The following is a 21,270-nucleotide window of genomic DNA, read 5'->3' as shown; positions in this document are numbered from 1 at the left end:
ATCAAATTTGGATGGATCCTGAACTGAAGTGGTCCACTTCTGATAGATTCAGGGCTTGTCCAAGCTGAAGCAAACTACAGTGGTACCTCGGGTTACATACGCTTCAGGTTACATACACTTCAGGTTACAGACTCTGCTAACCCAGAAATATTACCTCAGGTTAAGAACTTTGCTTCAGGATGAGAACAGAAATTGTGTTCCGGCAGCGCGGCGGCAGCGGGAGGCCCCATTAGCTAAAGTGGTGCTTCAGGTTAAGAACAATTTCAGATTAAGAACGGACCTCCAGAACTAATTAAGTACTTAACCCGAGGTACCACTGTACTTCAAACAGTGTATCTGCAGAAAATTAAGCATTTCTCCCCAAACGTACAACATAAAGAAAATAAAAGGGTTGGAGGGGAGGGTGAGCTTGTTTGTGACTCACAGGACTAGCTTCTAATTAGAAGGGATGACTTGATCAGGGTTGTTGAGTCACAGTACTTTGAGGTAGGGATGTTAAAGTAAAGTGTTGTTCTTGTTCTTATGTGTTTGATACTCCTTGCTGCATGTGCTCATTGTGGTGGCTTGGAAAATGCAGGACCTTTCAAGCCTTCTGCTTCTGCATTACATGCCCATCCACTTTCAAATCAGTTTTGTGCTTCTTTTTGCTGACCTTTGGTGCCAATTGAGCAGAACATAAACCTGAAGCTGTGAGATTTTTTCCTTTTCTTTCATTCATCATAATTCCCTGGCCCCTGAACCCACCCTTCTTGAACTTTTTCAGGTTACTTTCCCAGGGGTACCTGTACTGTGTACTCGTCCAATTCACACAAGAGATTGATTTGTTGGACATCCCTATGCCACTACATAATGGACATATAAGAACCACCTTTTATAGGAAACTGACTACTGCACATACTCACATGATTCCAGCTTACGTCACAAAACCATTGTCTACAGCCAAGCCCTGTGATACAGATGCATCTGTTCAGACTCATTGGATAGAGAGTCACAACTTAAGCATTTCCATCAGGCATTCTTCAAACTGCAACAACAGCCCAATGAACAAAGAAAAAAGATCCATAAGGCTGGATTGGTAACACCAACAATCTACAGGGCATGCCTAGAACAGAACATGATAGAACACCACTCACTGCCAGCTGAAACCATTCAAATGTATCATCTACTAACTACAATCCATCCCGTGACTGTCCCCTTTCACAGGCCTTGAGTAGTAGACCGGTACTTGCTTATAGATAGCTCCTTCTAACCTGAAACAGCTACGCACCAGCAACAGGCCACATTACAGAAATATGGATGCAGGAAGCAACCCATGTGCGGGGCCCAGATAGCAACTCTATCCCCATGTGTATTCTGGCTGCACTGTTACTGGACCTAATAATGTCTAGCAAAGGAGCACAGCTATCATATACCCTTGACCAAAGAACGGTACACTCCTCCTATCTGGGATGGTCTTCCTCTTCCTCCAAGTGCACAGCTTCGGGAGGGATGCACATGGAGAGGTGAAGGAGGAAAGGGACACCCTCCTAGCCAGCCAGATCAACCTGGCGATCAATGGGGTGACAGATATCGCAGCCAGATCGCCCTCACCTCCTGGACCTAATAATGTCATCAACAACATGAGGCATTCATTCACCTGCACATTTCCCCATGCAATGTGCAATGTCACAAGTGGCATTTTCCAAACCAAAGCAAAGCAAAGGTTAACATTAAGATGCGGATCTCTGTCCCAAGAAGCTTAAAATCTAAAAATTGACATTAGGGGAAACTGCAAATAAAAGAAGGGAAGGGCCAGGATAACAAGAGATGACGGGATCAGCAGTGTCAGGGGGTTTCTCAGAATGTTTCCTGGTCAGTGTGTGTATGTACATCACACATACACACTCATACTGCCTATGTGCCTCTTGGCAGGAGCTAATCTTCATGTTAGCATCTGCTGGCAGCTCCATGTGAAGCTGACACCTGTCACAGAGCTATCAGTGGCAGCTTCCTAAACAGGCCTCTCCTTAAACCCTTTCAGCTTTATGGCAAATGAAATGAGGCCTCCCTCGCTTATCTCCCAGCTCTGGTGAAGGGGGGAGGGGAATTTGAGGTGTGGGAAGGTGGCCTTATCATATGGAGTGACAAACAGCATTGACTAAACAAGCTACTGGGATGAGGACGAGGGGTGGGGGATTGAGCTGGGGACTAAATAGGGAAATCCCCCCAGCAGCTCTCCCCTCCCCCAAGTCTGAGTCCATGCCAGACCTCCACCTTGCAATCTACAAAATCATTTCCTCTCATATGCTGGGCAGGTTCTTCTTCACCTGCTGGTTCACATTCCAACTTAAGCCGTCCTATATTTCCCTTTCCGTTTCCTCAGCACAGAATAGCTTCTGCTTCTCCTTCTTGTCCCATTTTTCCCCATTCTTCTCTCATATGCTCAATTTTTGGTTGCAGGACACCTTTTCTATCTTGTTCCTGTGTTGATAAACCTTTCCTGCCTATGCTAGTTGGTGTCAGGCCATTAGCTCGCCAGTGGTTTTGTCCTGTTCCCCGAATTACTTACTAGGCCATTTCAAATTAAAGCCAGTTCTCATCACATTCTGCCAAAAACTGAGCTGTAGAATCCTCCCATTCCAGCACCTAGCAAAATGTGACCCAGGCCTAATCAGAATCTTCTTTGTGCTCCTGAAATGCTCTAAATGTTTGAGGAGCAACACTTTGATTTTTCTTCTGTTCAAGATGCTTTTCCTTCTGTGACTCTACAGCATTGTTCTCCATTCAGTTTCTATAAATCCCTCATCCTCTTCAGTGTGCTTTGGTAAATGCCGTTCCAGCTAAAAGGAGCAGAATATGCAGCTACGATTACTCTTTAAGGGTTACCCCACGAAGTATTGGTGTGTAGCTGAAGGGTAGTTTTCATGCATCAATACATTTCCTAAGGAGATACTGTGCTCCCACAGACAGCCAAGAGGAAAAGCTGGTTTAGGAAATGTGCAAAAGTTTGGAAGGATTTGGTGTGCATGTAGACCAGAGATGCTGGTGAAGATCTCCAAGCTTTTTTACAAAAAAAGATGGCAAGGATTTCCCATTTCCCATTGAGAATGGCACACATGCACAAGGTGCTTTTTGTGAGCCCAGGTACAGTGAGCTTAAGACAGTTGTGGGTTGGATATGAGAGATGCAATAAAGACAAGACGATATATTGGGACTGAAATGGCCACAACTTTATTGATTGCAGATTTCAGTAGGTTTTGGTGTAGGCACTGGGTGTGTACCCTAAAACAACCAGTCTATTGACAGACCCAGATGCAGTACCCACTTCCCCGGGAGCCAAGCTACTAGGGGTGAAATGAAGGGACACAACAACATTTTGGGATTAAAAATGGCCACAGCTTTATCGACTTCAGGAGTAGGCAAACCTTAGGATAGGCATTGGGCATGTATCCCTCTCAGCCCCCTGTTGGGGGTCTGAGGCATGACAGGGTCAGATGGAGGGGAAATGGGGCCATCGCAAAACACAGGTTTACACAGATTGTCCCCTCCCCAGGCGCTGAGGGAAGCTCTGTGGCCCTCCGCCACACGCACATGACTTTATGGATAGAGACTTCCTTCAAGACTGATAGGATACCCTGTTATCACCGCTGCAAGAAGCGGGTGAGTCACCCCTTCATCAGATGTAAGACTAAAGGATTCTGCCCAAAGCCTAAACCACCAAAGTTGTGACTATTGCTATGGGGAAGGCAAAACCTGGTATGCAGGGAAAATTCCTTCCCGGCTCAGAAAACAGCAGCCATTATAAAACCATAGCAATCCCCACAGACCTGGAAAGGAAAAGTTAGACTGCAAATGTAAAAGCAAGATTAGAGGGTGGGCTGGGTGGGTGGTGTTCTGGGCCGACCACACTGTGGAGCGCAGGGCCGGCCCGCTTAAGAGCACAGGTAGCGATGCCATTTTGGGGAGTTCTATGGGCAGTTAGTTCCCATCTGAACATTCAGACAGACTGCACATAAATTAAACAGAGGCAGACCCAATTAAAGTCACTCAGGGTAGGCTCCACTCAGGTTCGCCATGTGAGTCCTGTCCCTTCCAGCTCGCCCGCAGTAGGTCGACTTGAATTCAACATTGCGGACAAGCCCGTCAACCCACGTAGCCACCAGAGGAATTTCCTCGTATGTTGGCCACACAGGAACAGGCAGCTCCACCACCACCCAGACTTGCCTGCAGCTGCAATGGGCCACAACAGCCACCTCCACAGAAACAGTAAGCGGGCTTTCTCAGTATAGGAAAAACTTGCCCCCTGCCCTGCTGTGGATTGCTGCCCATGTTGTCTTTCAAGGTGGACTGCTCCTTCACAACTACATTATGGAAGGAAGGGAGGAAGGGAGGGAGGAAGGGAGGGAAAGAAAGAGATTTAGGCAATTCAGTGTTATGTGTAGTTTGGCCCTTGTCTCTCAAAACTGCTCCTATCACTACAGGAAGTAGCCTTTTGAAAGCATCTTAAATAGACACACACTTCTGTTATCCTGTCTTTTTGGGAAAGCTATGAATGGGGTGGGTGAGGGACTGGAATGAGTGTTGGACCAGTGGGTGGATGGGGGATGTCATTCAGTCCTTAATGAGTTCGTGCTAAACCAACAATGAAACAAGTGTCATGTATCTTTCTTTTCTTTTTTAAGTTTCCAAATGTCACTTCCAGTTCAGCCGATCTAGGCTTTTAAAAGAATTCCCACCAAATTTTACGTCAGCTATTTTAAGGAATGGTTTAAAATTAAAATCCTTTTACTAAGTTTAGACTTGAGTTTCCCGAGAGACTTGCAATGTTTAAAAAAACTCTTTTGCCATTTCAAAAAGTTCAAAAAAACATTCCAGAAGGGATCTTTAAAAAGACATCCTTATAACAAGCCTGGTCTCTGGGCTTCTGTAAGGCTGTCTTGCATTTAATACCCGACATTTGTTTCTCATTTAGTTGCAAAACAGGCGCTAAAATGTAATTCTCATAATTAAATGTAATTAAGTGACACTACTGAGTAATTTACAGAGTGCAGTGAAGGAATAACTTTCAGTTATGTAACTCAAAGACCATAACTCAGGCTTTTGGACTAGAGACACTTTTGTATAGCTTGTTTTTCTAACGATTGCTTCATACATGACATTTTCCTCCTGTATAAAAAGAACCTCTGCATTTAAAAAATGTGTACAATGGAATCTGAAGCTGCGTTTTTTTCAGTCAGTGCTGATGACTCTGACTGGCAGAAGCTTTCCATGGTTCTTACATTGACCTGGGGTACATCCCCAATTATGTTTATTTTGCCCTAAGTACATAGATTAATGAGGTACAACAAAAACAGACAACAACAACAACCCTGGTTGCCTCTTTAAAAAACGGACAGGAAGAGGGTGAAAAAGATTATTCCTCCCCCACATGATCACTGCTTCTCTACTTCCTTCGTATGCTCCTGGGGCCTATCTGAACTAAAAATGTAGTAGTATTAGACCAGTTTAAATGTCAAGGCCACCTGGGAATTGTAGTTTGAGGAGCGTGCTGAGAAATCTTTGTTAGAGTTCTTACAGAACTACAGTTTCCAGGGTTCCCTGTGGAGAGGGAATTAATTAAGTGTATTTAAGGTTGAAATACTAAACACACTTATGGATAAAACAGGACTTAATTGTGAATGAACATGGATAGGATCATCATCCCTTTTAGTGATCCAGAAAAATTTAGCCATTTCAGGGATTGAGAAAATAAGGCACTATTCTGCCTTCATGACATTTGCAGACACCGCCACTGTGTGTGTGAGTAGCTGAAAGATTAATTGTCTCTAATCACATTTATATTAATATTATATTATTATATTATTATTATGTATTTATATCCCATCTTTCTTCCAATCTGGGATTCAAGGCAACTTGCATTTTAAAAACAAAGTAGTTAAAGGAAACTAGTTAAAAACAATAGTTGAAATTCAATAAAACACATTGAGAACCAGCATTAAAGTACTGATTGCTCTTCACATCAGCCAGTGGTCAGCACTGTCTTCACCTAGTTTCCATGGTGGGACTCTACCTTGATTTAAAGAGAGCAGATCTTCCACGGTTGCACATGTCCTGGTAACATCTAGACTGGATAATGTACTCTGTGTGCATGGAAAATGTCAGCTTGTTCAGAATGCAGCTGCTTGGATGCTTGTTGGGGCTAAGCACTTGTAATACACAACCTCTGTAGTATGCCAGTTGTGATGGCTACGATTTCATCTCCAGGTCCAATTTAAGGTGTTGGTATTGACATCTAAAGCTATAAATAGTTAGTGACCAGACTATTTGAAGGATTGCCTGTAGCCGCATGAACTTGCCTAGTCTTTAAGATCAGCTCCAGAGTCCTGCTTGAGAGTCCGCCATCAGTGCTCATCATATTGGCAGACACGAGTGACAGGACCTTTTTTGGTGGTGGTTCCCTGTCTGTAGGACATCCTCTCAAAGAGTTCACATATGACTGCATTTTAATTAGGTGTTTTACTCCTTCATTTTTAACATATTAGTTTTTAAACAGACTTTGAAACTTTTTAATCTTAATCTTTTTATTAAGAGTACTGTGACTATATACAGCTTTTGCTGCTGCTGATGTTAGTTTAGTATTTATTTATTTATTTTTATGTATATGCCCTGAAAAGTGGCATGTAAATACTGCAAATGAACAAGGATATGCACTATCACCAACCATTATTTAAGTATTCATGCCTCTTACCAGTGCACACATGCTGATATCTCACACAAGTACATTGACTTGGTGGCTAATGTGTAAATGTGTCTGGGTTTTTTTAAACTTTTACAACAGAAAGCAAAGGAGTGGAAGTCTGCCCCAGATTGGAACAGCAACAGGGGACGGTTTTAGAAACCCCTTTCTCTCATCATGCTATTGTCCTGTCAAAAATCTACCCCAAGCTGCTATTTACCCTGATTTAAAAAACAAAAGGGCTTGCCCCTGCCTCCCCCCTATTTTCCTCCATTGTACAACAATTGCTTTGATGCTCCATGGCTTGACACACTAGTGGGCAAGGAAAAAGCAGTAGCCATCAATGTTTCTCTAAGACTCTGTATACATTACTGGCTTAAAATGCTTCTGGGTTGTTCTTTTCCCCAATTCAGATCAAAGAAATGCACTGGATGCAGAATAAACAATAGTATGTACACAGCCTTCTTTCTGTTGGGGTGGGGGATAGTTTTCAATGTGTGTGTGTGTGTGTGCGCACGCGCACGTGCATGCACTGGCATAGCATTTTCCATGCTGCTTTCTATGCCAGCCTCTGGCTACTGCCCCTCCTGTGAACCTAATCTTTTGTAGTCTTGTTTGGCTTTCTACTCTGGCTTCAGCTCTCAGCCAGGTTCTTGACGATTCACCGACAGAATTGTGCCCAATGGACCACTTCCAAAAACTAAACATTTCCTCTCTTTTCTACCTCTGTATGTCTTCATGCGGGGGGGGGGGGACACTTCACGGTTGTTGTTTTCAAAGAAACAAAGTCTACAATAGGATATAGTTTTGTTAAGAGACTTGCAGGAAGCTTTCAAATAACTCTATAGTTTAGGATAATGAAATTACATGCACTGCATGGAAAGCCATCCAATAGTTTCTCCAGTCCTCTCTCTCCCCTCCCTCTCAAAACTCACTCCACCCAAAATGTTCTTTGTTTTTGTTTTTATTTAATATTTTATTTTCTGTTATCTACTTCCTCAGTTGTGGAACAAAACAAAAAAGTTGCCTTCAGGAATCACCTATTCAGCACATTCTACAACTTTGAAAATCATTAGTATTCACTGTCAAATTTTCTGTTGGAGCTAACTAAGATTATTTAGCTGTTCAGATATGGTACAGCAGATTATTGAAACACAGGTCGATTCCAAAGGCTAATTCTTTGAATAGTCATCATATAAGTAAAATGTATGGTCACTTAAGTTGCACAAAATTTCTCAGTTCCACAAGCACCCTTCTTGTTTACTGTATCGGCTTCTCTCGCTGTGAAAGTCCCCCCAAGAGGCCTTGTTAAGAATTATCCTCTTGCTAGTGGTTTGCTGTATGAAAGCTTGAAAGTGTGATGTCATCTAAGTTTTCATGATGTCATCAAAGTTTTGGAATTCACTTGTTGGCAAAGGAGCTTAGCAGGTAGTACAAATTGAATAGTTCCTTTATGTAATACAATTAACTCCCTTGCTGGATTAGTCCAAGGGCTGTCTTCTCTAGTATTGTGTTTCTAGCAATGGCCAGCCAGATGGTGATGGGGAGGGAAGATGGATGGATGGATGGATTTGTTTGTTTGTTTATTGAATTTATATACCGCCCTATACCCGCAGGTCTCTATTAAATTTGTATGGGGGTGGTGGAAATTCCTTGCTATGTACAACTAGGCACATAGGTGTGGTCCAAGGAGTTATATGTGCCTGCTGCCTAGGTATGTTCACCTCTATTTCTTTGACCCTTCCTGCTGTCCCACAAGCTGGTTTTGAAACTCCCTTCAGTTTCAGAAGCAATTTGCCACACAATGTGGTGAGCTGCAGTTGAACAAACACAAATCCCAATCACCCTACACTTCTTTGGATCCAGGCCACGAGCATATTCAAGGCATGGGAATGCACTCCTAAGGAAACTAGGGGATAGCGATATGTGCAGGGAATATTACACAGTATAAAGGTCTCATACTAGAATACGTGATTAGAAGCCTTACCTTTTAAAAATTAGATTTAAAACAGAATAGCCTCATTAATGCCACCTTCACCTCTTTGGAGGAAAGGTGGGATATAAATGTCATAAATATATAACACCTATTGGATTATCTGGGTAACTGGGAACTTTGTTTTCCTGGGTAGGAATACATACATACAAACATACCATTGTTACATAAATTGTAACATACATACCTTGTTACATACATGCATACTATGGTTACAAATGTAGAATCTATGCCCATGTTAAGCTGAATGTGTTGAGGTCAGGAAAAAAGAAGACATGGATGCTCATGCTGCCCAACCTTCCCCACATTCAATGGGTCATATCCAGTTGTCCCTCATGTTGATGGAACGCTTGCATTTTGGCAATTTCTGCTCCACATGTAGTCCTTGCACACTCCCTAAACTGCTCTGGAGAACTGAGTAGTCACCAACAACTCAAGCATGGTAAAACTTAACTCAAGCCCTTATTCTAAGAGGTTTCATCAAGCACCTTGCACTGTCAGTTCAAGAGACACCATTGGAGATACAACCCAACATAACATGAAAATTGTGCTGGAAAGGGCCAAGCCAACATGGTGCCCTCCAGATATTGTGTACTACAAGGCAGCATGTTGGACCAATGGTTAGGGAAGTTGTCTGAAAAGCATGGTATTGGTCATCCCTGCCTTACGGGGATATAGGGACATATACTTGCTGCAGAGTACATTCTAGCTAACAGAAGCAGTATTCAAACTAAATCTTGAAATGGATTTGCCAACTGTGGAAGCTGAATCTTTTGGAGAATGTTGCATTTGAGCCATTGAACATTAGCATTCTCAACAGTTGAAACTTAACAGAAGTATGGGATTTTGACTTCCTGTTTGCCTTCATACCTGCCTCCACATGGTTACATTGTGTGTGCATAGAGGTAAGAGCTCCTAACGAAGAAAGAACAAAGTTGAAAGTGTCTGTAGAAGCTTAGCCTGGAATCATTTTTCCTTCTCTAAATGCAGAGTCAGGACAGAAAGATAAACCCAAGTAAAGCTCCCGTTGATTTCAAACCTGAATGGCCAAGAATGTGGTGAATGACTTCCCCTGGGTTATCTCAGGTTTCTGGTGTTGACAGTAGCCGTAGTTTCTTGCTATCGCTAGAAATGGTGCCCGGAATCTCTTGGCAGTAGGAAGGGTGTTTGGTGCAAAGATCAATGCTGGTAACCTTTCTACTTTTGATGGGAATGCTAGATACTTGATCCCATTTTACTGCTGAAAGAGCAAACGGTTCACCAACTTTGCTCTGTAAATTGGGATAGAGAAAGTGTGGGAGGGACGCTGGACAAGCAGCCACCATGTACTCTGCTGGGAAAACGAGAGCCTTGGAAGCCTTATCTTTTAAACAATAAACATCAAAAATCTGTGCAGTAGATGAGGAGCAGATATGGGTGTGGGAAAAGAATTCCCCCAGAGACCTAATTTATTGGGCAATCTCCATTGAAGTGAGGAGCAAAGATTCTGAGAGGAACAGGAGGCTGAGATGCTTTTTGAGCAAGCAAAGCTGCAAGGTTATAAACCATGTTTTCAACTTGACTTTTATGGAGATCCGTGATATCCCAGGGAACTAGTGACTTCAGCATTTGTCCATGGGGAGCATGGGAAAGATGCATACAGATTAGCTTTGCAATCAGTGTGTCAATTTGCCTGATAATTCTGCTTCCATCATCTGTTGCTCCTGCATGCAGAATTTGCCTTAACCGAGCCTTCCGATATTAATTTTGAGTGGTGCTTGAATTTTGATGGGCAAATGGAGGACTCTTTCCCCTGCCCACTGTACTTTGCTCCTGTGTGGAAAAACCAGAAGCGGGTCTCCTCTTAGAGGTTTTGTTTCATTCTGCACAGTCATCAAATGCATTTCAGCATTGTAACAGAAGCACAGGATTCCTCCAGCTATAAGAATAAATATACCTTGTCTAGTGGACAGATTGGAAGGAGTGTTGAATGTCCCAAGATTTAAAGCTATTATAAGAGAAGCAAAACACTCAAAAAACAAAGAAAAAACACTTTCACTGAAGTGAAGCAGAGGAGCTTTTTCAACACAGCATCATAGAATTTATCATCTGAAAATTCTATGATTAAATGTTATTCAATTAGGTAACAGTTCTACTCTGTATATTTATGACAAACTGTTTATGGCAAGGGCAGCCATCATGGTGTTGTTGGATGGCAACTCCCACCATCCCTGACCATTGGCCATGCTGGCTGAGGCTGATAGAAATTGTGGTTCACCAACATCAGGAGGCCATTATGTTTGTTAGCCTTGGTTTTAAGGGCTCAAGGGTTGGTAATCAGAGCAGCATTTTGACCTAAATATCCTTGAAAAAGCTTCTTTTGTCCAAACAGAAACATAGTAGTGGAAAAGTCAGCTTTAGTGTTTGTTCTAGGGAAGAAGAGAAAATTATGATGTGGGACAAAATTGTATCAAGAAAACTGGACAATAAAAGGTCACGATACTGTATATATCCCCAGAAAGCTCCTGTTGATTACCGTCTCAATACTCACGAAAACATGTATCTCCCACTTTGGCTAGCAGTGAGAGAAATCATTTGCCGGCTAGATTTGGGCATTGAATCCCAGAGGGTGTGAGATCCTTAATCTATGCCCCCTTCTTCAGGAAACATGCCAGACTATTATGACCACAAAGCCGCAGTGAGATAATGCATCTTATCTGCCTGAGCAAATTTTAATGTGGTCCTCTTGATTAGTGTTTAGAAACCAAGCAAACAATTGATTTAAAATAATTGGTAAATTATGATTAAATAAAAATGTTTATACCAAGGAGTTTGTCATTGATATGATAAAATAAATATTTGCAGAAGGAACTTTTCCTTGGCCCAGAGCCTGGTCCATGAGCTTTGTGAGATTGACCGTGGTCTCATTTTAATAAAGACCAGAAGGCTTTCCAAGAAAATATAGTGCCTCCTTCCATTTAGCCAACCAATGTATATCAAGACCTTTGTCCATTTCCCTAATATACAATGGCATGGGTCGTCCTTTGGGTCAATCTTGTAATGCCTGTCATTTATCCTTCAAAATTGGCTGAAACTATATTACAAGTTAATAAAAGAAGACAGTTTAGTGTTTGGGTCTGGTATAAACACAAACTGAAACACTGAATACCACTCAAGCATTACTTCCAGAAGGCAGACATGGGATATGAGAGGGACTTGTGAGCTCACCATAAACATATATAAGTTTTACACCTGTTTCACTATTAGGGTAGCTACCTCCACCCCCAAAATAAAGCTTAGTTCTTATAGTTGTTCTGAGAATTTTCTTAAGATAATGATTCATAGCTACACTTCCCAGGGTTCCCTGGGGGAAAGGAATGACTATAAACCAGTTTAAGTCTGTGGTATAGACATACCCCACGTTTTACTCTGGGCCTGCCTTTCAGTTGCGTATCCACATGCAGAACCATCTAGCTGTTCACTGTGGCTTGTTTTGGCTGACCATATCTGTAGCAACCACCTCTCTCTTTCTGTTAGGCTTCTACCCTTCCCATGCTTCTACCACATATAAATTACAGTACATATGAGGAGGTTTAACCAGCTGTGGACCCTTTTGCATAGAGATGACTTGGCCTCTTTGCTCCATGTTTTGGTAACCTCCACATCACACTATTGCAGTGCATCCTACGTAGGACTGCTGTTGAAAACACTTTAGAAGCCTCAACGGTACAGAATGCAGCAGCCAGGTAATGACTGCAAGAACACACATAACACCTGTTCTGAAGCAGCTGCACATCTTTGTTTAACTACAGTGGTACCTCGGGTTACATACGCTTCAGGTTACAGACTCTGCTAACCCAGAAATAGCACCTCAGGTTAAGAACTTTGCTTCAGGATGAGAACAGAAATTGTGCTCCGGCGGTGCGGCAGCAGCAGGAGGCCCCATTAGCTAAAGTGGTGCTTCAGGTTAAGAACAGTTTCAGGTTAAGAACAGACCTCCGGAACAAATTAAGTACTTAACCCAAGGTACCACTGTGTTTTGATTGGGAGGTTGCTTTGCTCTTGCACAATGCATAACACTGTGAACCAAACTGAAGCTGGATATTTTACTCCTGCTGGTTCTCCAAGGAGCTCAGCATGACACATACTGTGTTATCATTTTTATCCTCACAATAACCCTGTCTGGTAGGTTAGGTTGAGAGACAGTGACTGGCCCTTGATTGCCTAGTAAGCTTCATACCTCAGTGAAGATTTGAAACCAGGTCTCCCTTATCTGAGTCAAACATTCTATCTACTACACACTTTGCTGGCTTGTAAACTGAGTCATAACATTCACCAGGTTGTGTGTGGTTTGTTTTTTAATAGACTGAATGTATCCCCATGCCTATTTTTGCCAGTTCAGCATTTCAGCAGCAAAATGACCACCCCATATGGGAATTAGATTTGATCAATTCATCAGCCCATCATCTTTCCCCCCCCCCCGATACGTTTCATGGTTGTTAATAAGATTTTGCTGCCTTGAAAATGGTTAGCTTACATTTTCTTGGGTTGCTGTGCCTGTTTCACAGATTACTTCATTACTTGATTGCACAATGCTTTTAAGCAACAGAAGATCATTGTTTGTGTTGTGTGTTTAGACTCACTGCTGTCCAGTCAATAAAATGTTGGGTATCCTTCATTTTAAATGTTACCTGAGCTGTGGACTTGCTGGACGTTTGTGGGCAAGGCATTGTGTCTCAGGCTGTATTTCTTGTCTGTAAAATGGGGGTAATGGTAACTGACCTTTACAGGATTGCTCTGAATATGATTGAGATAAGGAAGCAAATTTGCCACACTAATTCTCTGCTGCTCTGCTCAGTTTCACACTTTCATACTTGACAGTAACTTATACAGAAGAGGTGTGTGTGTCTCAGTTTACAGAAATCTAGGACTGTCATTTATATAGTGGCTTCTGAATATGCGAATGCTCTTGACTGAGACTACTGACGGATCTACACATAACACTCGTGCTGTTCTTATAGACCTCCCCTTTGTCTGCTGTGTGATGCTCAGGAAGTGCAGGTATGCTTAAGATCAGGGTAGGAAAATGCAGTAGTGTCAGGATGACAGCATGCTTCAGTGTGTCAATTCTGGTGCCCCAAAATCCAGCACCATAGGCGGAATCCCAGACCTTCTCCACCAACGCCCACCATGGAAATAATTATTGCAAGAGTTGTATAACCACTGCTACACAGAGGGCACTAGAGAAAGGAGGCACACTCAGGCCGGCATTTGAACTATCCTCCTGCCTGCCTGCTAGCTTCTCTTGTATCATCAGTGTGTGTCCCAGGGAGTTCTCATGAGGACATTTCAGATGAGCCCACCAGCGTTACATTGGCCTGGAGATTAGAGAGAACACACAGTGATCTTCAAGAGGGATGGAATCTATAGTAGCAAAGCCAGCCAGCCCCACCCTGCACTCAGTGCACATTTTGCATCCCTCCCTCAATAAACACAACAGATTGCCATATTTTCTCTCTTTTTTACAATTAAATATTTACGCTAGGCAGAAAACATTTTGCATGGACTTTTTAAACAGCCATGTCATCTTGCTCTTTTCATTCTCTAATCTTTCAGTTCTGAATCAGAAGTGAAGATTTTTAGCCTATTTACTAAGAAGTAAATATTATGATGAAAACATCAGACAGCTTAGCAGTGACTTTAGGAAAGTGGAGAAAGCATTTTCTGGTAGTGCTGTCAATTGCAAAACATTCCATAGGCTACCAATGGAGGGAGTGATCTTGTTCTGGAATTCCTAATTTTCTTAGACTCTTAAGAGTTGGAATAAATACAAATCATTTCATCCGAGGGCCAGGTCTGACATTACCTTAGCAGTGAGAGTGATGCTGCATCGTATAGCTATTACACAGGATCTAGTAGCATTAGAGGATCCAGATCATAGGGGCAGCACCCATAGACTTGAAACTTCTCCCAGTATTGCCAGGCTTTTCCACTGCCCCATCTCCTGATACTGAGGCCACTGCGCATGTGCAGGCCTAAATCTTTTAGCAAAGCAGCACAGGAATAGCAGACATAGCTGCAGTTTGCCTTCCACACTTCTTAAGGTAGCATAAGAAGGACACTGTTGCTGCCTTAAGACAGGATCATTTTCAATCAGTCATAAAGACTCTGAGTTTGAGCTCACAAAATGTTGTTGCATGGAACATATTTCAGCTCCACAACACAAGGTTTTTCATCCTTCCATAATGGTTAGTAAGCATTATTGGCCACTTTGCATGCTCAGTCCTCATTCAGCTATTTTGCACCACCACCCTCCAGGTTTCCCAACACACTGCTCAATTCATTCTCTCTCTCTCTCTCTCTCTCTCTCTCTCTCTCTCTCTCTCTCTCTCTCTCTCCTTCCTTCCTTCCTTCCTTCCTTCCTTCCTTCCTTCCTTCCTTCCTTCATATCACTGCAGATTTTGGGAATTCTCTGAGTCTGTTGACAAATGACTAGTGTGTGGATAATGCTGTTTTGGCTACATAAACTCAGATGCTTGCCTCTGAAAATCAAAGACAGGAAATTGGTAGCTTTGAACCCATTGGTGCTTAAGAATTATGAGAAACGTCTTGATGGAGTACTGAAATTAGTGGTGCCATTTTGGCTCAGTCTTACATGAATGAATGAAGCAAGCTTATTCAGTTGACTGCCTGTAGTAATTGTGGGCAACTTCGTAGAGGAATACAGCGGTACCTCGGGTTAAGAACTTAATTCCTTCTGGTGATCCATTCTTAACCAGAAACTGTTCTTAGCTTGAGGTACCACTTTAGCTAATGGGGCCTGCCGCGCCACCACGGTGTAATTTCTGTTCTCATCCTGAAGCAAAGTTCTTAACCCGAGGTACTATTTCTCGGTTAGCGGAGTAACCTGAAGCGTCTGTAACCTGAGGTACCACTGTACAAAATTCATTTGCGAGAAGCAGTTACTATACCAGCCACTGCATGTGTCATTGCTGCAAGTGTGCTTCTTGGCACTGTGCTTGAATCCATTGTGGAAGGTTGGTGTAGAAGTCCTTCTGCATAAAGGGCCTGCGACACACTGCCTTCTGAAACATTATGGGATACCACTATCTGTTAGAAACAGAGCTGAAGTTTTTCAGCCTCACTCACCTTACAGAGTGTTTGTTGTGGGGGAGGAAGGGAAAGGAAATATGTTAGCCGCTTTGAGACTCCTTCGGGTAGTGATAAAGTGGGATATCAAATCCAAACTCTTCCTCTTCTTCTTCTTCTGAGCACTTCTGCAAGGATTCAGCCCAAGATGTATATTGTGAGGTAATAAATTATGGGGAGTCAGAGAAACCAGCTTAAAAAGTTTTTAAAACAGAAATGTGTTAAAACAACAACAAACTCCTTATAAAGCCTGGTGAAAGTCTTTCTGAGTACATGAAACATAAAAGAGAGTGTTTCTTGTTGAATTCTAGTGCCTGGTGTCCAGCTACTTTCATCGACAGATTTATTGTACTCAACATTAAAGTATTTTTGTTAATGTCCTAATACATTAATACTTTAACTATGCCAATAGTTGGTGAAATAGTTGGTGAAATAAACCAAATATGTTTTGACCCAACAATTTTAGCTTAAAATGGGATCAGTCTGTTGAGTCATGGAAAGCTCAAATCAAAATGCTGGGTTTGTTTGTTTGTTTGCTTGTCTTTAAACACTTAATACTAATAAAGAGTCACTGTATGGTTTTACCTTCTTGATCAAGATGTTACTCCTTATGAGGACTTTTGGGGGGCCAGACATGGCTTTGTAATGGTTTTGATTGTACTTTTAAACTAGTTTTGTATTAATAGCTTTGTTTTAAGTTTATTTCTGAACTACCTTGGATTCCCCCCCCCTTAAAGCAGAATGTAAGTTTTAAATAAAAAATAATGACTATCCGAAAAGACACTTGCTATACTGTTATCCACTATCCTATATTTTTATTTTCTTCTTTTCTTTACATATTATACTTTGTCTTTCTTCAATCTCATTTTAATGATATCAAGCAGCTACTGAGAAAAGAACTTTTGTTCTGAAGAGTCTGATACTTAAGGTAAATGTTAATTGACATCACCAGGGGAAAATCCAAGTCAGACAATTCATTACTGGAGGAAGTCTTAAATTATAATGTGTGAACAGAGTAAAGCCTCATTGCAAAGGAATATGTGGCTTTGTGGTCTCTTTTGAGTTCTGTGAATCCATATTTAAACCTTAGAGATACATGAACTGCTAAGCCAAACTACCACCCTTTGAGAGTCAATACATGTGTATATGTCATTTATTCATAAATCTCTTGATTATTCCACACTTGATGGCTCACAGCCAGAGCCCTTTTCAAATGTTTTATAGTGTATTAAATGAAATTGAATCAGAGGGGCAACTCTGTGGTGAAAGTCCCCACCCCAAATCCGTGTGCATCCAGTGTAAGATCTGAACATATTCTCATCTGTACAGTTTCCTTGGGCATCTTAGTGTGGAAAGACAGGGTGTACACTAACTTTGTTGTTGTTAAAAACTGCAAATGCAAAGACTTCTCACAGTGTGTTCAACAAGGCTGCTTTTCCAGGGTTCCCAACCATGCAGAGAGAGTTCTCTGAGCACAATATTATATAATCAGGACCATTTTTAGACATTACAAATATTGTGATGATACACATCCCACCATGTGCATAAATTACACCTGAAAAGGGCTCAAATATCTGAATAGACTTTACTGAAAAGCATGAATAAGAATAATTAACTAAAATGATGCTTGTGCTGTTTTTAAATCAGCCCCTGAGTGATGTGGAATATTGTTTTGAAGGTATTTTTTAAAAGGACAGTTACTTGAGCTTGGGAACTTTGATGGAGATTTGTCAGCAGAATATAGGTGACGGTGCTTGGGATATAATGCATGGTGAGAACTTTGTCAGTTACATACTTTATGCGCTTACAAGGACCTCTGTTCTTGTTATTTGTACTGCTAAGGTTGTGCAGCAAAGTTGTGTCCACATAGGGTGTCTGAGTTTTGTGAGTTTTCGATGATTAGTTTGTGTTTGTGTGACATATCAATGGGTTTATTAATAGGTGATGCCTGTATCACCTATTAATAAAGATTCACTTTAAAGCAAAAACTAGCCTAACACACAGCCACTATGCCATCCAAAAACCTCCGCTGAAGTCAAGAAATCCCATCCTTGGGATGTGAGCTATTAAAATCCACTGCAGGAACCATGCAGCCGAGCCCTTCCTCTTGAATTCCTGGTAGCAACAGGCTCTGTATGCTGGAAAGAGTTAAGCAGGAGTCTGTTGATATTTCAGAGCTGCTCCGAACCCCTGCAGTCAGAGGGAGGGAAGCTCTTGATTGGCCAAGTTCCTGTTGGTAGTAATAGCGGATCAGATATCAAACTTCTGTCTTTTCTAAAGACCCTTTAGGGATAGTCGGCTCCCCGCTAGACTATGACATCAGTCAGGACACCCGGTGATGTTGCTGATAGTAAACTCTGAGAAAGGAGGGGAGGGTGGGATAGAAAGGAGGGGTCTGCTAGCTAAAAGTTAATTAGCCCAACACAGTGCAAGGGCATACAGTAGGCTTTCGCAGAGGGTCAGTGCTGGATGGGACCAAGCCTTTCCTGAGTTACACTTCTGCTGCTTTCTGCAATCATCTAGACTCCAAGGGAGGGCTAGATGAATTGTGATTCATTGGTCGTGATCAGCTTCTCTTCTTGGAGCCAGTTAATGGTTTGAGCATTGAGGGGCTTTCTGGCACTGGGAATTATCACAAGGCATCACCATGACACTTCTGGGGTCTGAGCATTCTATGCTGATTCGGAGCAAATTCAGATCAGGTAGGGCTAACTCGGCAAGAATTTCTCCTAAAACTTTTCTCTACTACAAGCCTCAGCTGGAGGCTGTTTCTTATTAAGCAGCATGCAAGTAAAATAACCAGGGAGTCGTAAAGCTGTCATGGGCTCGCTCTCACAGAGGCTACTCTGCAAATGAAGAAATGCGTTTTCCTTTCTGTCTGCTCCCTCTCTTTCTGCTCTTTCCCTACTTACAATTTATGTCTGTGGCGCAGCTTACTAAAAAACAAACAAACCCAAACGCTCTACAATTCTGAGTTCTCCACATATTTGAATGAGAACTGGACCCAAAATCCATAAGGGCTGTTATGACAAGCAGTAGATCTCCTCCCATCCATACAAGTCAGATGCTGTCCTGTATATCCTAGCCTTGATGCTTTACTCCAGCATCCAGGCAGCCAGCCTTAGGGTTCTGTGACTAATTGGACAAACATGAATTTGCAGAAAGGCATCGATTTTTTTTTTAGAAGTACAAAAAACAAATGGAACATGCAAAGTATTTAAAATGACATCACCAGAGAAATATAGCTAGAGCCAAACGACTGATTGCCATTTTCTAAAGCTTTGCAACAAAAAAACATGTACCAGATCTCCAGAGTGTGTTGAAGCCCCATTAGGGGCATCTTCTTTGAGGACATCCAACGTGAATAAAGGTGAGTAATGGTGAATAAAGGCAGGAGACAGTCACATAGAAATCAGTCCTATTGCAAGCTTAGGGTCACAGCAACTTTAGATAAATTCAGTATTGTATAGTGTGTGTTCTTGTGTGCATGCTTGTGTTTATACGTTATTGGGTTTGGCTATACCAATTATTATTTTAAATAGCACTCTTTTCTTGTCATCCGAGTTGTTGCTGCGGGCATCCAGTGAATGTACTGCATAATCACATTCTCCTGTATGTTTCACCCATTCCAGAATGTCACCCACTCAGCTTGGGGAAGGGTGGCGGTTTTTGATCTCTAGTACACCAGAGATAACGAGAAGATCAGAAACGTATCGTACTGTTGCTAATCCACTAGGGTTTTGTGAAGACGTTTGAGGCAGCTGGGTGGTCATTTGCAGTGTTTGCTTAGAAAATATAAAATTGGCAGCTAGTTGAAAACTCCAGAGTTGTATGTACAAATGAAGAGACTCTGGCTGGCTGGGGTTCTACACAGTTTGGGTCCAGTACTTTGCTGTGGTTTCTCTATCACTGTAATCACATTTCATGAGAATAAGTCATTCCTCAGAATCCATTGGTGTATTATGGTAATGGTACAGTGCCATTCACTGGAAAGAAGAGGGCTTGCTCTCTAACCCAGTAATCCCAAAGCAATACTGCCACCTTCCTGAAGCGAGGAGGACGCAAGGGGGATGGTTCTCCAGGCCATTGCATTCTTTTACAGTGAGCCAGTATTGTTTTTAAGACTCATTTCGGTGTTATTTTTAAAGACGGGGTGTTGGGGGTTGAGAGATTACAGAGTTGATGGTAGGATTGCATATTTTTCAAATGATTCTAGGCTAAAAGTAAACTTTATGACTCTTTTAGTCCCATAAATTTTGTTTCTTTTAGAGTTTCTAACAGAGTCGCTTTGTAGGGGCACTCTTCCAATCTCTTTCCCACATTTTAATTACCACCTCTTTGTCTTGGGGTGAAGACATACAGGGTGCTGTTGTGACTGTTACCCATCTTATTTTGGTGCTACTTTTATGAAAAAACGTTTTCTTGTAAGTAGAAACCTGTCCACATTGATCCTTACAGTTAGCATTTTAGAATAGTAGTATAGCACTAAAAATGGGGCCACAGCAGCAACAGGAAACGGTTAGAATCCCATGGATATTCCCATAGACTCCCAAGCTACAGGGCAGATGTGTTTGAGGGTCACTTGCATATTGAGTGCGATAAACTGAAAAGTGTTAATTTAGATAAAGGGTTTAAACATAAGAGCATCTTTGCTCTGGTGTCTCTTGCATGATACGCATGGTGATCAAACACTAACCTTGATGTTTAAAGAGGATAGACCTTAGCTGCAGCATGGAAATAGAGCACAGGTCCTTCATGTCGATTTGTACTTCATCCCAAATTTTCCAAAATGGAATTGTAGCACTACATAAGCAGAATGCTTGTTGCGTATAGTACTTTGTATAACAAATATAGTCAGTATATGAATTTCTTACCACTGTGTTTGATGGGGATTACTCCCCAAAAAGCGTACGTAGGAGAGCAGCCTTTGTTTGAGGTACAGGTGGGAAGTTGTCGCTAGCGTTAACCATTGTAGGTGACAAAAATTATGGTTTCTGTATGTACAGTTACTGTACATAAAATGTATGATACAGTATCATAGACTTACTATCGTGGACTATTTCTACTGCCAATATAAATGATACATAAACGTCCTACATGAGAATATCGGCAATGAATGTATACAGACTGAAATAAGCCATTAGCCGTGGTTCTTTCATCAGTTCAGGCGTGTACATTGCAATCCTACCTCCAGTGACCTATTTAGAGCACGTACTGAGGACCTCCTTTGAATTATAGTTTGGAGACCTGCGAATATTACCATGATCTTCATCCAAGGACGTAACCATTTTCTTGTAAGCTTTGGTAACCTTTCAGCTCAAACTACTGTATTGCGCTATGTAGGCGTCTGCCTTAGGACTTCTGTTGCTTTAAAATGTAGCAGCTCACCTAGTCTGGGGCTGATCACAGAACTGCCATGCCACTAATTCTAGGT

At 41.9% G+C, this 21,270-nt stretch overlaps 1 protein-coding gene across 6 annotated transcripts in view; it reads left to right on the top strand.

Annotated features, from left to right (window-relative positions):
* MYOCD (myocardin) overlaps positions 1–21,270 on the top strand; it is a 207,655-nt gene that overhangs the window by 151,701 nt on the left and 34,684 nt on the right. Inside the window, exon 1 of one of the 6 annotated variants that reach the window (XM_081895050.1) lies at positions 18,184–18,538. The exons of 3 other annotated variants lie outside the window; for them this stretch is intronic. In XM_081895050.1, the coding sequence (XP_081751176.1) occupies positions 18,484–18,538 (55 nt within the window). In that variant the 5' untranslated portion in view covers positions 18,184–18,483. Of the gene's footprint in view, positions 1–18,183; positions 19,207–21,270 lie in introns of those variants that run through there. 2 more of the 6 variants (XM_081895053.1, XM_081895054.1) reach the window with 2 other exon arrangements.

This window comes from Podarcis melisellensis (genome assembly GCF_964234715.1).
Source record: "Podarcis melisellensis genome assembly, chromosome: 2".
NCBI lineage: Eukaryota > Metazoa > Chordata > Lepidosauria > Squamata > Lacertidae > Podarcis > Podarcis melisellensis.
Note: the sequence above shows the minus strand (reverse complement) of the source record. Positions and strands in the feature narration are given on the sequence as shown.